At 48.8% G+C, this 15,473-nt stretch overlaps 1 protein-coding gene across 1 annotated transcript; it reads right to left on the bottom strand.

Moving 5' to 3' along the window:
• Nucleotides 1-2,360: 2,360 nt before the first annotated feature.
• Nucleotides 2,361-15,023, bottom strand: LOC137364004 (pygopus homolog 2-like; the record flags this gene model as incomplete). The annotated part of the gene is made up of 3 exons (XM_068027497.1): nt 2,361-8,873; nt 10,356-10,420; nt 14,781-15,023. Coding segments are annotated over 3 exons (1,427 nt in total), but the record flags the coding sequence as incomplete, so codon positions are not given.
• Nucleotides 15,024-15,473: the final 450 nt, after the last annotated feature.

The following is a 15,473-nucleotide window of genomic DNA, read 5'->3' as shown; positions in this document are numbered from 1 at the left end:
TAGCGTCGCCCAGCGAAACACTGAGACATTTCCTCCCATGTGACCTTCCGGGGGCCGCCCAATCAGAGGCCGCCTTCCATAAGACCGGGGCCGCGCCGGCCAATCAGCAGGGACGTACTGCAACTGCCGTCGGTTTCGGCCAATCGTCGATGAACAGGTAGTCTGGGTATTTATAGACAGAAGGAGGGGCAGCTGCAGCCTTAAAATGGGCAGCAGCAGCTGCTGGTGGAAGGCATGAGCCTCCTGCGTGTCAGGGCGGAGGCTTAACCAATCCCTCCCGGCTCCCCCTTCACTTTACTCATGTGGACCTTGGACACTTGTTGCCCTTAGCCGAAGTTGGTCTGAGTTTAGCTGGAGCTAGTCGACTGTGGGAGGCATCACAGTCAAAAACACAAACACACAATGCAGCCCAGCTGGTGACTGAGGCCATGCCAACCCTGGGCGATTGCCACCTCCCCCTCCATTGGCTTGCTGATGCCATGCGAGACCAAACGCTGAAGGGCTATTCGCCTGCGGAGGCACGACACAACTGATTTTGGGCCCGCGTGCCTCCTGCAGGAAAGGGGGCACCGAAGGTTTTAACGACTTAAATTATAAAATGAGTCCATGGGTTTTAGCTGCACTCTTAAATTCCCTCCTCAAAACGCCTCGACTCACACCTCTGCTCCGTTAAGACGCCAAAGCTTGGTGCGAGTTAGGATACAGGGCAGCAGAGTTTTGGATGGGTTTCGCATCCCACCAAGTTGATATTTTCTTTGGCACAGAATCCATTTTCCCCGATACTTCAATTAAGTGATCTGGATATTTCCCCCCCACCCCGTGCTGTAAATGCAAATTGATGTATTTACTCAGGTATTGGATTACTCGCTCCACGGGAATTCCTCCATGCAATGGGAAAGGTTGTTCAAAATTTGCCTGGCTTATGAGGTTTATTTTCAAATCCCTCCCTATCTCTGCAACCTCCTACAACCCTCCAAGATTTCTGCCCTCCTCCAATTCCGGCCTCCTGTGCATCCCAATTCCCATCGCTCCACCATTGGCAGCCGTGCCTTCCGCTGCCTGGGGGCCCTAAGCTCTGGAATTCCCCTCCCTAAACCTCTCCGCCTCTCTCCTCCATTACACGTTGGCACTGAAATGAAGTTCACGGACGTGAAATGTATACGTACTCGTCAAAAATGGGCGACAAAAACCAAACACATGACTTCAAGTACCCCGTGGCAGTTTTATTTAAAACCCTGCAAAAAATTGACAAAAATGCTAAAAATGCAATGTTCTGTACAGACAGTGTATGTATTGCGATAGTCATTTGTGAAACCAGGTTAACAAATGTTCACACTGAACATTCAACATGAGTCCCACTTGCTGCCTAGAATTTACACAGCCACGTGCCAAGCAATGACCTTTCAGAGTAACCAAGCGACAGTCAAGACTGCTCTCAGCCTAATGGTCTCGCCAGTCGGTACTCAAGATCATTTTTAACTGTTTTTATTAAACGGAGCAGTCTTACAGAATATAGCGTTAACTGTCTTATTGGTGTCCTCTTTGCCATAGATCTCGCCAAATATTTCTCAAAGCTCCCTTTTACACCACAAGCCCGGCCAGCAGTCTGGATCACCGTCACACAAAAGATGGCGCGAGGCTAGCCAAAACATTTTTTGGGCACCCGCTTTCTGAGCCACACAGCATGAAGCCCCTGATGCCTCAGCTCACATTGCCTATGCCAACTGGGCTGCGTCACACGCTGGGGGGGGAGGGGGGGGGGGGGCAAGAAAATCCAACTGGACTCATTACTGTCTTCAAATGCCCGGTTGGGTATACTGAGTGGTGAAGCAGGAGTTGTTCTCCTTAGAGCAGAGAAGGCTAAAGGGGGTGATTTAGAAATGTTCCAAAATTATCAAGCGTGAAGGAGGGACTGCTCCCACTGCCAAGAGGGTCGGTAACCAGACAGCACAGATTTAATTGGCAAAAGAACCAGAGAAAGAGAGATTTAAAAAAAACACAACAATGTGTGACATGGAACACATGCGCTGCCTGAAAGGGCGGTGGAAGCAGATTCAATCGTGACTTTCAAAAGGGAATGGGATAAATACTTGAAGGGGAAAAAAATTTGCAGGGCGATGGCGGGGGAAGAGACTAATCGGATAGCTCTTTTCAAAGAGCCAGCACAGAGGTAATGGGCCGAACGGCCTCCTTCTGCACTGCATCATTCTGAGCATTTGCAGAGTAAACTCTTTCACTCGGCCGACTACATATGTTGAATGGGCGGGGAGTAAAATAGCAGTTGTTAAAAGGAAAACTGGGGCAACAGAACTTGCAGCTAAAAACCCATCTTTCGTTGTGCAATGTGTGTGCTTTGTGCTTTTTTTTCAGCCCAAACTGAAGTCAGTGAATTGCATTTCACTGTTACTGCGAAGACTGAAGCTGTAGTGTAAACAGGCACCATGAGCGGCAGTGATAGGCGAGATCAAAACACCAAAAACATTTAATATAGGTACCTGTGTTCAACATTCAAATAGAGCCCTGACCAGAGCAGTAAAACTGCTATTGTGCCTGCAGTGCACTCACTGTATTCGTCATATGAAGGCAAGATTACTGGTGTATCTGGAACAAGCAAAGTCAGAGGATTGGGGGGGTGGTCTATGGACGGGACTCAGGTAATTCGACTTACAAAATCCCACCAAAAATTGGGCTATTCTATAGGATAAAACTCAGTGGGTAAACTGAATTCAAACCCAACTTCACAAAGCTGTGGGGTGGGTGGGGGGGGGAAAAGAGAGAAAATGCTAAAAACACACAGTGGCGTCGCATTCAGGCTCTCTCTCCGCAGCGCCCCATCCTCAAGATTTTAGGCTTCGGAATAAATCTGAAGGCACCCACAGCGGGGCTACTGGACCAACTCGCTCTTTCCTTCCCATAGCCACCGGACTGAAGCGAGTTCAAATCCCACCGCGGCATTTCGGAATTTGGATTCATCTGCAAATCGGTCAGCAAACGTGACCGTGCAGTTGCTGAACTGTCGTCAATGTCCAATGTCCCTTGGAGAAAGTAGTTCCGTTTCTGGTCTGGGCCTATATGCGACTCCAAGCTCACTTTAACGTGGTTAACTCTTCACTGCGCTCTGAAGTGGCCGCAGCAAGGTCCTTCGTTGTTTCAAACTACATGAAGGCCCGCCTTCTCTGGGTGACTGGGAATGGGCAATACATGTATTAAAAGGTTCCAGCAGAGGCAGTATGACCCTCTCCTGCCCATCATGAGAGGGGGGGGGGGGGGGGGGGGGGGGAGAAAACATCCATCGGCCCTCTCATCCAGGTTTTAGTTCTGCATTTCTGGCTTTACTTTTAAAACCTTCGCATAAATGGGGGAAGCAAAGAGGGGGGGGGGGGAAAAAAAACACAAGCCCACCCCGTTTCCCATACATTGTTTATTGTATCCAACCATTTCAACTCCTCCCCCGGCCCCCCCACCGAGCCCCTGTACCCCATAAACCCCAGTCAGTCATAGACTGTTCCATCCTACATTTAATTTTACCGCATTTCTGTGCTCCCAATTCCCCAAAAGCGGTCAATAGCCATGCCCAGAGGTAGCTGGCACATGGTTTGGCGAGTCCTTGCTTTCCAAGCATAACCTTAATCTTATTTTAAATTATTTTACGCACTCGCTACTGTTCCAGTAACCAGCAGTCTGCGGGATTAAAGCTATGCCAAATCTTTCTCCTACCAAGCTACGAAAACTTCCAGATAAAGATCCACACTTTTATTAAAAAAAAAGCCATACACATCCCTCGAGGTGGTACAAATCAGACGTTAAGTACAGGAGTAGATATCTCCCACCCCTTTCTCAGTTACTGCAACATAATTACTGGGATACTCACTGACCCAATAACTACATACAGTATAGCAAAAGGGCACCTCTGTAGGCTCGGAGACTATTCGTGTCTCTGCAGTTTGCTTGGGGTGATTTCCTACATAAGGGGCGCTACACAAATGCAAATTAATGTACTAGTTGATCTGTTGTGGAATTGAACAAGTGGGGCTGATATCAGGTGTAGCCTTTGCTTGGCAGTGGGTGGGGAGAGTTTGACTGTGAAGTATAATCAGATGCATCTATGTCCCCATTTTAAAGTCAAACTCGCACTCATCAATTATAGTTCGATAGCTAAAGCTCCAGCAATTTCAGAATGAGTGTTGGTTGGAGTGGGGTTTCGCTGTTATACTGGGAGATGCAAAACAGATGCAACAGTGCCACCAATGGCAGGAGGGTAGACTTACAGCGTGACATGTTTACATGGACAGTCCCCATTATAAATGAGGAATTTATAATACAAAAAAAAAAATTGACAAATATGAGATACGGAAGTTTGGCCGACAGGGGAGACTCAATTTAGTACATTCTAGATTGGGGTTCTTAACACTATGACCAACGATCTGTGCTTTTTCCACCAATGCAATGGGGCTGGGGTAGGGAAAGGATCAGATAACGCGACGCACACTCCAATTTCAGTTTGGAACCTTCTGCTCGGTACAGGGGCCCAATGAGATCTCAGGTTCGCCCTGTATAAACTAGGTTGTGAAGTGTGGAGGGGAGGTGGGGGGGTACGTGGAAGGAGGAAAGGAGGTTGCTGAGAGCACCTTGATCACTCTGGCAGGTAAATCGAATGTAGTATAGTTACAGTATGCACAATTATCTTGTTACACAAAGTACACCAGCAAAGTACCAGACTCGAATTAAGGGCTATAAGTGCAGTAGCTCACAAGAACAGAGTGATCAACGGGAAAGCAGTGTGCGTTTTTTGGGATAAAGGAACATTTACTGCTCAGCTTTTCAGCCATATTTGATTAACACTCATCCCCCACAGTGCCCTGCGCATCATGAATTCCTTTGAAGTTCTACGATGCTCAAGGCAAGGGATTTAATGTCACCAGCAACACGATGGTTTCAGCAGCTCAGATACCACTCTCCCTCCTCACACACCATTAGTGCACATGGGATTTACTACACTTACCCTCCACAGGGCCCAAACTTGGAATAACGCCCTGGGTCGCACTCTTCTGATGCGTGCACTGCACCGCAGGAGTGGAGCACGCTCTCTTTGACAGATCATTTATGTTAATCTTTCAGGTGCCCCCGGTTTATTTCATTCTGAAACCGTCACACGTTCGGAAAAGCCGCCACACTTCTCACTGGGTCCTCACCCCTTTAAACTGCGCTCGGCACCACCATAACCGTAGCCCAGTCTCTGCGGCATCAAATGCTCTTGCTAGACAAAAGCACTGTGGGCGATATCCAGTCAATGACACACGAGGAGTGGCTTTAAAGGGAATGCTGAGCCCCACACACACACACACACTGCTGTTTAAAGGGTTACGTAAAGTCACCCTGCCCGACCAATTACAAGCACAGGCTTACAGAAGATAGAGGTTACAGCTATTCAAAGTACCCACAGGCAACTTTCCAAAAACTGCTGGGAGGGAATTAAAAAGGTATTACAATAGCAAAACTGATATACCCAATACATTAATTATCGTATGATAAAATACACACTATATATATGTATATATATATATATAACTGTGGTTTCCTTAATGAGCACCAGAATTAATCGCCACCGAAACACATTCTGTACCAAAAAGAGCTTTATAAAAGACAGCAGAGAGTGTTAAAGAAAAAGAAAAATCAACAGACAGACTCTTCAATCGTGATGAGGTAGCCTGGAGGGAAGATGCCAAGTTCATTGCTAGAACTGCATCACAAAGGATAGGCCACCACTTAATCCAAAGGCCGAGCACAAAGTCCACTTCAGTGGACTGGACAGCTCAAGTTATTTCAAGTGGAATTGGACGAGGGGGCTCGTCGGCCACAAGATTGAAAGACTGCGATGAGACAGTGACATTGGTGAAGAGTGCAAATGTATGGGAACCGGTATAAATGCAGGACCTTTGGCATCTGGACTAATCGGAACCCATCCTCTCATTTATATAAAAACAAAACTGCATTACTGCCCAGTTAAAAGCTGCAGACGGCTGCTCCACACCCACTGATCTCTCAGAACGTACAGCACAGGAGATCATTTGACCAGTCACGTTAGCGTGCCCTGCTGCACCGCCACCACAACAGCAGGCAGCTCACCCCAGCTTTCGGTGTGTGAAGCAGTGGTGTCAGCTGTGCCACTCTGGGTTGCTGCTGTTGGAGTCCAGGAACACCCCCTACAGGGAGGCTGGGGAGGTTAAAAGGACCGGCAGTGCTGGGATAACCATTCGGTACCCTTCCACCCGCTGTAAATCACAGCCACAATTCACCAATACAAGTACTCCACAGCGCTCAGCCTCCGAGAGCTGCATTGCTGGTGCACAGTACTGCGGCCTTTTGCCTCGAACCAACACACACACACACACACACACACACACACACACACACACACACACACACACACACACACACACACACACACACACACACACACACACACACACAACTTGCCTCCAGCTCGGTGCCGTTCATTCAAACGGCAGCTGGCTTTGTTCTCGACACTAGCTGTCCCTCAGTTTCAACACACGGAAACAGCAGGACAGATTCCAACCGAATATCTGCACGTCTGAACTGCTGGAGTTGATGGGCTGTGGTAGGTTAACGCACAGTGCTGCGAATGGTAGGGTTTGGGAGGGGGGGGGGGGGGTGGGGGGTTGTTGCCACGTTGGGCAGGCTGAATACACTAGCCAAGCTGCCGGTTTCCGGTTGTTTGCGCCACCTTGAGTGGCAGGTATTCAATTTTCATTTGAGAGTTAGTGCACGCAGTGCTAGTCTCCCCAAACCTCAACCCACGCCCCCTGGAAAGAACATAATACTGGGGGTCAGGGGGGCGGGGAAGCTCAACAGTGGCAATGAAGTAACATTATTCCTCAGTGGGACAGTCAGTACAATCCACCCCACAACTTTCAGCTTGGCACAGTCTGACTATTAATGTATTTAAAAGTCAAATAAAAACAAAGCAGAGCTACTTTGAAATCGAGGTGTCAGGTAATCATTTATATGTCCCCCAAGACTGAACACAAGTCGAGGGCTTGGGAGTGGTCAGGGTAGGAAGGGTGCTGCCCCCCCACCCCCCCCCCCCAACCCCACTTTGTGCAAGATAACCTCTCATAACTTCAGTGTAATCCGTAACTCAGGAAAGAGCGAGAGGCTGTGGGCAGGGGGAAGGATACGGAGTTAGATGCCTGCACAGCCAATATGGGCTGTGATGGAGCCTGGAGAGTTCAGGTCGAGTTGAAACCGTTCGTTTTAAATGGACACTGGGTCATTGCGAGGCCCCGAAACCAAGATCCGATTGGGCCAAGCATTCAGGTCCGAGTGACTTGCTTATGCTCCTGCCTTCCTTGTACATTGTAATATTTCAGATTCATGGCACGACATGACTAGCTGCCCTCAAATCTCGTAACCCCACACCCCCCCACACCTACTCAGCCATCACAGTACAATCCCACTTTAATCCATCCACCACCCCCTGGGTATTTCCCCCCCAACAAGACTGTGTTCATACAGAGAAGCGCTAATACCCGCCCCGCGCCCAGTTGAGCCAAGTGTAACTTACTCGCTTCCCTCTGCCGTCACAAAAACACAAGTGCATCGTAACCCTGAATGTGAGCCCCGCCGAGCGCTCCCCTCCCTCCCCAGTTAAAAATGGAGGCTGTTGGTCAATAGTCAGGTGATGGAAAGAAAGGAATTTCTCCCCCCCCCCCACCCCCCCCCCACCCACATTCTCAGCCATCGTTCACAACCGGCTGGCCCAGGTTCTCCCGCAGGTACACCGACTGAATCTCCTTGCTCTTCAGGCAGAAGTCGCAGGCCCACACGGCCGACGTCTCCGTGGTGAGCAGGCCGTACGCTGTCTCCGTCATGCCGGTGCACTCGCGGTGGAACCACTTCTGGCAGGAGGCCTCGCACAAGATGGCGTCCTGGTCATCGTTCACCTCGTTGAGGCAGAAGCCACACGGGTACACGGGATCAGAGGAAGACCGGTGGCCGGCGCCGCTTGGATTCTTGCCGGAGGCCACGGGAAAGCTGTTGCCGTCGGCGGCGGCGGTGCTGTTCTGGCCGCCGGCGTTTTGGTTAAAGCCCGCCTGGTTGCCGTTGACGGCAGCTGGGGAGGCAGAATGTTCGCTCCCTGGGTTAAAAGCGTTCCCGGGGCGGCTGAATTTCTTGGCGGCATCTTCCACCTGAGGGAAGTTCCGGTCCGGGCTGGGGAACGAGCTGGCATTTGACGGGAGGTTCGTTTGACTCGTGCCTTTGGCAAAGCTTTGGTTAGGCCGAGGCCCCGGGTTGGGGTTAAAAGGGCTCGGGAGTTGGACAAATTTCGGTCCCATGGGGGCCCCAGCTGCCGGGCCTATCCCGGGTCCGCCGCCTGGGATGATGTCACCACGCGGAGGCTGGCCCATAGTTGGAGGCATCATGGAGTTGAAGTTGCCAGCTGGACCTGCGCCCGGGGGTCCTGGGTGGAGAGGCTGGCCTGGAGGCGGACTGAAAGTCTGGTTGATCCCTGGGTTGAAGGGCGGGTTCCCAAAGTTCATGCCAGCGGGCTGCCCAAAGCTCGGATTTTGAGGCATGCCAAAACCCCCGGCTAACTGGTTCGGAGGGAAATGGTGCGGCGGCTGGCGCCTCATGGGCTGAGGTCCAGGGCTGAAGGCAGGATGCAGGTGGGGTGGGATGCTAGAATGCGGTCGGTAGGCTCCGTAAGCACCTGGGTTGCTAAAGAAAGGACCAGGCGGAGTCACCCCTTTAGGGGGAATGAAGTCATCATCGAAGGGGTTCGAGGCCACGAGGTGGTCAACCATCGGTGTGGGCGGAGGAGCAAACTCGGAGAGGTGTGAAAACTGAGCTGCCTGAAGGACAAAAAGCACAGGAACGGAATTAGACAGTGACAGCAGGCGTCCATTAGCTACAAATCGCAATGGAGAGAGAAATTCCTGTCCTCGCAAAGAAATAATTTGTTCATAATGTTAAAAACGTGGAATCCATTAAAGGATGGGTAACTAGAGAGAGACACAGATTGAAGATAATTGTGCAGGGATATGGGGGAAAGAGCGGGGTGGGGGGGTGGGGGAACTAAATTGATTGATTTCAAAGAGCTGGCACAGGCACGATGGGCCGAATGGACTCCTTCTGTGCTGTAACTTTCTGCTTCGCAGATCCAAAAATAATTCTTTATTTCATTGAATGATGGGAATGTTAGCCCTGTGATTTTGGTGGGAGGCTAGCAAACCAGGGGTGCAAATCTCAGCCTGGCTAGTTGGGATACTGAACCCAACGAACTTGGTCATTTGTGGGCTGGCACCAGAAAATAAAGACTGTGAAAGCTGCCATACTGGAAAAAAAGCCAGCTGTTTCGCGCAGGCTACCTCGTCTGGGCTGCCCGTGAAGCCAATCTCATGCCGCACGTTTGATTCTGAATGCCATCGCGACCACAGGGGAGGGGGGGGGGGGGCAATTAATGCCAACCTTGTCACAACCAGGGAAACAAATTAAAAACCTGCTGTTCCCTCTGTACTTGCACTAAGTACTACGCTCTGATTAGTGCAAGAGATGCTGCTATTTTAAGTGACGTCCCAGCTGACACCTCCAAACAGTTCCAACATTGGCTGTGGTCATATGAATCTCAACAAGTCATTGCTTTGACAATCAACTGAGCCGTCGAAATTTCAAGTGGAGACATTTATCAAAACAAAAAAACTTCAATTAAACTCAGCTGACAGAAAAGGCAAGATTTTCTTCACCAAAAAAAAATCAAATCAAACGGTACACTTTAAAGTAAGTAGTTCCTGATGCACAGACATAAGACGCAGGAATATAGCAGAGGCGACAATGTGGTCTTGTCCAGAACACTTTTGGCATGATGAGGGAAAACCAATTAGTGAGGCACTCCGCACAAGAGCTGCCCGATCCTCCTCCTCCTCTCAGGTCCTGAACGCGAGCCTCAAACGACCAGCCACCATAAATGCACAATAGGACGCACACTGGGGCAACAGATTACCCCTGCAGCGTCAAAGTTCTGTTTTATAACACTCCCGTGGAGCGCCTTTACCTCAAAGGCACGATATGAATGCAAGCTGTTCGGCAAAACGATAGGCATTTGATAGGGTAGACGTAGAGACATTAACACCCGTGGGGGAGACCAGCACTAGGTGGCCATCAATATAAGACAGTCACTAAGAGATACATTTAAGGGGGAAGCTGGATAAACGCACGAGGGAGAAAGGAATAGAAGGATATGGGGATAGGGTGAGATGAAGAGGGGGGTGGGATGAGGCCCGTGCGGAGCAGGAGCTGTCAGACATATATTAGTTTAAAACATGACTTTACTCTACCTGCACGCTGGACTTCCGTTTTTTCTTCTCTGGGCTCTTCAGCTGCGTCCCACCACCGTTAGCACCTACCCAAGACAAGCAGAAATCAGCATTTTCCACAGAAACTTCCACCATCGCACAGCGCCAATAGCAACTGGCACCCACTACCTGACACAGAACCTGCAAGTCTAATGCTAATTAAGAATGGAAACCAACAACTGGAGGCTCCCTGGGTCTGAGGTTCAGTTGATGGCAGGTATTGAGATCAGTGACCCTGCCTAAACCAAAAGGTGCCTCGCCCATGGCCACCAGTTCACAATGACTCAGTCAACACTTCTCCAATGCCGAACGTACTCTGATCCCATCCATTTTCCCATGTGATGGCAGGACCTCGAGCTCTTCCTGTAATATAATCCCGAAGGATCATGGCCACTGACTCACGCGGATCAGATCAAATCCAAATTTAATGACGTGCGACCTGGTGTTTTGGAATTGAATTCCACAATGGTGTTAAGGAGGGGGACTGACAGTATTTTAACTTGTATAGTCCCGTCCATTCTCAATTATGATCTCACCTCGATGGAAAACCGGAGAGAATCTGCTGCAGTGGGTTAGGCACGAGCCTTTTAACCTGGGTTCAAGCAAGCCACACTGAGGGCATGCAAGGCTCCTGCATCACTGCCTGTGATGCTCCAACGTGAAATCAGTTTTGGACAGCTTCCAGTCAGTTTCCTGTGGCCTTCCAGCCCAGGACACAACTGCTCCTAATCCAGCACCAACTGGGAATGTCAGTCAGAGACACCACAGCGCGGCTAGTATGGGAATCAGAACAAATTCTCACACTGCTGCATTAAAAGGCACTCTTCTGAGTCTGGAGCACATTGTTGGGACAGAATAGACCATGTTTTACTCTGTATCTAACCCCTGTGCTGTACCTGTCCTGGGAGTGTTTGATGGGGGACAGTGTAGAGGGAGCTTTACTCTGTATTTAACCCCGTGCTGTACCTGTCCTGGGAGTGTTTGATGGGATAGTGTAGAGGGAGCTTTATTCTGTATCTAACCTTAGTGTCTTTGTGCTGGTACCAGAATGAAAAGGTGTGCATCGATACAGTACGGTGCTCATCAAGTACTAGGATTTTCTTTCCAGTGCAATGGCTATCAAAGGCGTAAATGTCATTAGCCACAGTCAGTACAGGGTAAGCTGGTATGTGAGCCAAGTATTGACACTGGGCCAAAGAAGGAGACATTAGCACAGGTGACCAACCGCTTGGCTAAAGAGCTAATTTTGAAGTAACTTAAGGGATTAGGGGAGGGGCAGCACCTCTCACAGGTGAGCTTGCTGTACTCCTTGGAGTGGCTTGACCTACCTTCCTCATCAATCTTTTAGTCCAATCTTCTGACCTGCCTCCCATCTTTTTCTTTAAGTTTATCTTTAACTGTTTTTTTTAACCACGGATTGCGGGTCCCAACCTTGAAATTTTTCTTTCTCGTTGAAATGTATCTATTCTGTGTATTCTGAAATATCCCCTTAAATGTCTGCCACTGCATCTCTATTGACCTATCCCTTAACCTGATTTGCCAGTTCACTTTAGCTAGCTCTGCTTTCACGCCCTCATAATTGCCCTTATTTAAGTTTAAAATACTAGTCTTGGACCCACTCTTCTCTCCCTCAAACTGAATGTAAAATTCAATCATATTATGATCACTGCTACCTAGGGGCGCCTTAACTATGAGGTCATTAATTAAACCTCTCTCATTGCACAATACCAATTTTATTTGCTAAAATAAAAGCAAAATACTGCAGATACTGGAAATCTGAAATAAAAACAAGAAATGCTGGAAATACCCAGCAGGTCTGGTAGCATCTGTGGAGAGAGAAGCAGAGTTAACGTTTCAGGTCAGGGACCCTTCATCAGAACTGGCAAATGTTAGAAATGTAAAAGGTTATAAGCAAATAAAGCAGGGGTGGGACAAGAGATAACAAAAGGGAAGGTGTTGATAGGACAGAGGGTCACAGAGAGTAACTGACCAGAAGGTCATGGAGCAAAGGCAAACGGTATGTTAATGGTGTGGTGAGCAACACAGGTAGGTAAGGTGGTTAGGAAGGCATATGGGATACTTGCCTTTATTAGCCGAGGCATAGAATATAAGAGCAGGGAGGTTATGATGGAGCTGTATAAAACACTCGTTAGGCCACAGCTGGAGTACTGTGTACAGTTCTGGGCACCACACTATAGGAAGGATGTGATTGCACTGGAGAGGGTGCAGAGGAGATTCACCAGGATGTTTCCTGGGCTGGAGCATTTCAGCTGTGAAGAGAGACTGAAAAGGCTCGGGTTGTTTTCCTTGGAGCAGAGAAGGCTGAAGGGAGACATGATTGAGGTGTACAAGATTATGAGGGGCATTGATAGGTTAGATAGGAAGAGACTTTTTCCCTTAGCGGAGGGGTCAATAACTAGGGGGTATAGATTTAAAGTAAGAGGCAGGAGGTTTAGAGGGGATTTGAGGAAAAATGCTTTCACCCAGCGGGTGGTTGGAATCTGGAACGCACTGCCTGAAGGGATGGTAGAGGCAGGAACCCTCACAACATTTAAGAAGTATTTAGATGAGCACTTGAAACGCCATAGCATACAAGGCTACGGGCCAAGTGCAGGAATAAGGGATTAGAATAGTTGGGTGCTGGATGGCCGGCACAGACATGATGGGCCGAAGGGCCTGTTTCTGTGCTGTATAACTCTGGTCAGTTACTTTGTGACCCTCTGTCCTAGCAACACCTTCCCTTTTGTTATCTCTTGCCCCACCCCCACTTTATTCGCTTAAAACCTATTACAAGTCTAACATTTGCCAGTTCTGATGAAGGGTCACTGACCTGAAACGTTAACTCTGCTTCTCTCTCCACAGATGCTGCCAGACCTGCTGGGTAGAACCAGCGTTTCTTGTTTTTATTTCAGATTTCCAGCATCTGCAGTATTTTGAATTTATTTTAGCAGGCTATACTAGACCTGGTATTGTGCAATGAGATAGGATTAATTTATTTCTTTTTGTGCTCTCAGTTCATCTGTTTTGTTTCGAATGCTACGTGCATTTGGATACAGAGCCTTTAGTTTTGTCCTTTTATTATTTTTGTAACCTCTAACCTCATCTGTCGATTTACTCTTAGATTTGCACGCTCGGTCCCTTCCTGTCACAGTCTGTTTATCATTTCCCATATTAATACCTTTATCTCCGATTGACCATATCTTCCCAAATTTGATCCCTTCCCTTGCCCCCACTATTCAGTTTAAAATCCTCTCTACTTCCCTTGTTATGCGGCTCGCCAGAACACCGGCCCCAGCAGGGTTCAGGCGTAGACCATCCCAACGGTACAGCCACCACTTTCCCCAGTACTGGTGCCAGTGCCCCATGAACCAGAACCCACTTCTACCACACCAGTCTTTGAGCCATGCATTCATTTCTCTAATCTTATTTGCCCTATGCCAATTTGCATGTGGCTCAGGTAATAATCCAGAGATTATTACCTTTGAGGTTCTGCTTGTTAATTTGGCGCCTAATTCCTCATACTGACCGTGCAGAACCTCTTGCCTTGTCTTGCCTATGTCGTCAGTACCTACATGGACCATGACGACTGGATCCTCCCCCTCCCACTGTAAGTTCCTCTCCAGCCCTGAGCAGATGTCCTGAACCCTGGCACTGGGCAGGCAACACAGCCGTCTGGACTCTCACTCTTTGCTGCAGAGAACAGTGTCAATACCCCTAACTATACTGTCCCCGACTACCACTACATTCCTTTTTTCTCCATCCACTTGAATGGCTTCCTGTACCATGGTCAGTTTGCTCATCCACCCTGCAGCCCCCACTCTCATCCAAACAAGCTGAAACAACCTCAAACCTGTTTGACAATCGCAAAGGCTGAGTCTCCTGCACTCCGGGTCCCCTTACCAGCCTCAGCTGCAGCCACACTCTCCTGTCCCTGACCACTGACCAAATCAGAAGACCCTATCCTAAGGGGTGTGACTGCCTCCTGGTACAAAATGTCCAGATAATTCCCCCCACCACCAATGTGTCGCAGTGTCTGCGGTTCGGACTCCAGCTCAACGACTCTGAGCCGCTGCTCTACGACTGCAAACACTTACTGCAGACGTGTTTGCCCTGGATCCACCTGGCATCCAGGAGCTCCCATATGCTGCAGCCGTGACACATCACCTCTCCTGCCATCCTTAATGTGTTCTAATTAACGACTTAATTATTTTATTCAATTATTTATTTCATTTTCCTTTTTTGGTATATATTTTATTAAGCTCATCATTAGTTCCTTTACGGTTTTAAACATTAGGATTAGAATGGACTTAAATCACTTACCAGATAATCCCAAACCAAACACCTACCTGCTTGCCTGTGATGTTTGATGCTATGTCAGATCTAAATTAAACTGAAATGAAAGCTTACCTGTATACTCACCCCGGAGGTGCTGTTTCCCCGTTGATTGTGATGCCACTCTGATGTCGCATAGATTTTTCCCTGTTCCGCTCCTGCCGTGCTCCTCTCTCTCCCGCTCTGTCTCCGGTCTCCGACTCTGGGCTTTTGGCGCGCTTTTTAAACCTCCGCTCCCACTGTGCTCCTCTCTCCCTCTCGCTGTCTCCGGTTTCCTGGAGAAACTTGAGAGTCGCCTGTCTACAGTGCAAATGGACACTCACTCTATCAAGGGTGACTGGGCCACCTTCAGGGATACAGTGTACGGCGACCATCCGGGATACAGCATACTCCACTGTTCTGCAGGTTCCTGACCCTACGTCTAATAAGCATCAAGATTGGCTCAATAACCACATATGCAGCACTGTTCAAGGCAAGCTCAGAGAGATGCAAGACCCTTGGCTGAACCAGAAAGCAGACAAACTCCAGTACTATGCCAACCTCAAAGACTGGAAGCGATTTTATGATGCTCTGAAATCTGTTCATATAGTCATCGAAAGTTTATGGCATTGAGGTGCCACTCGGCCCATCATGTCTGCACCAGCCAAAAAACGATCCACCCATTCCAGCTTTTGGTCCGTAGCCCTGCAGATTACAGCACTTGAGGTGCATATCCAGACTCCTTTTGAATGAATTGAGGGTCTCTGCCTCAACTACCCTTTCAGGCAG

This window comes from Heterodontus francisci, unplaced genomic scaffold (genome assembly GCF_036365525.1).
Source record: "Heterodontus francisci isolate sHetFra1 unplaced genomic scaffold, sHetFra1.hap1 HAP1_SCAFFOLD_2285, whole genome shotgun sequence".
Taxonomy (NCBI): domain Eukaryota; kingdom Metazoa; phylum Chordata; class Chondrichthyes; order Heterodontiformes; family Heterodontidae; genus Heterodontus; species Heterodontus francisci.
The sequence above is the reverse complement of the archived record's forward strand: the minus strand, read 5'-3'. Positions and strand labels throughout refer to the sequence as shown.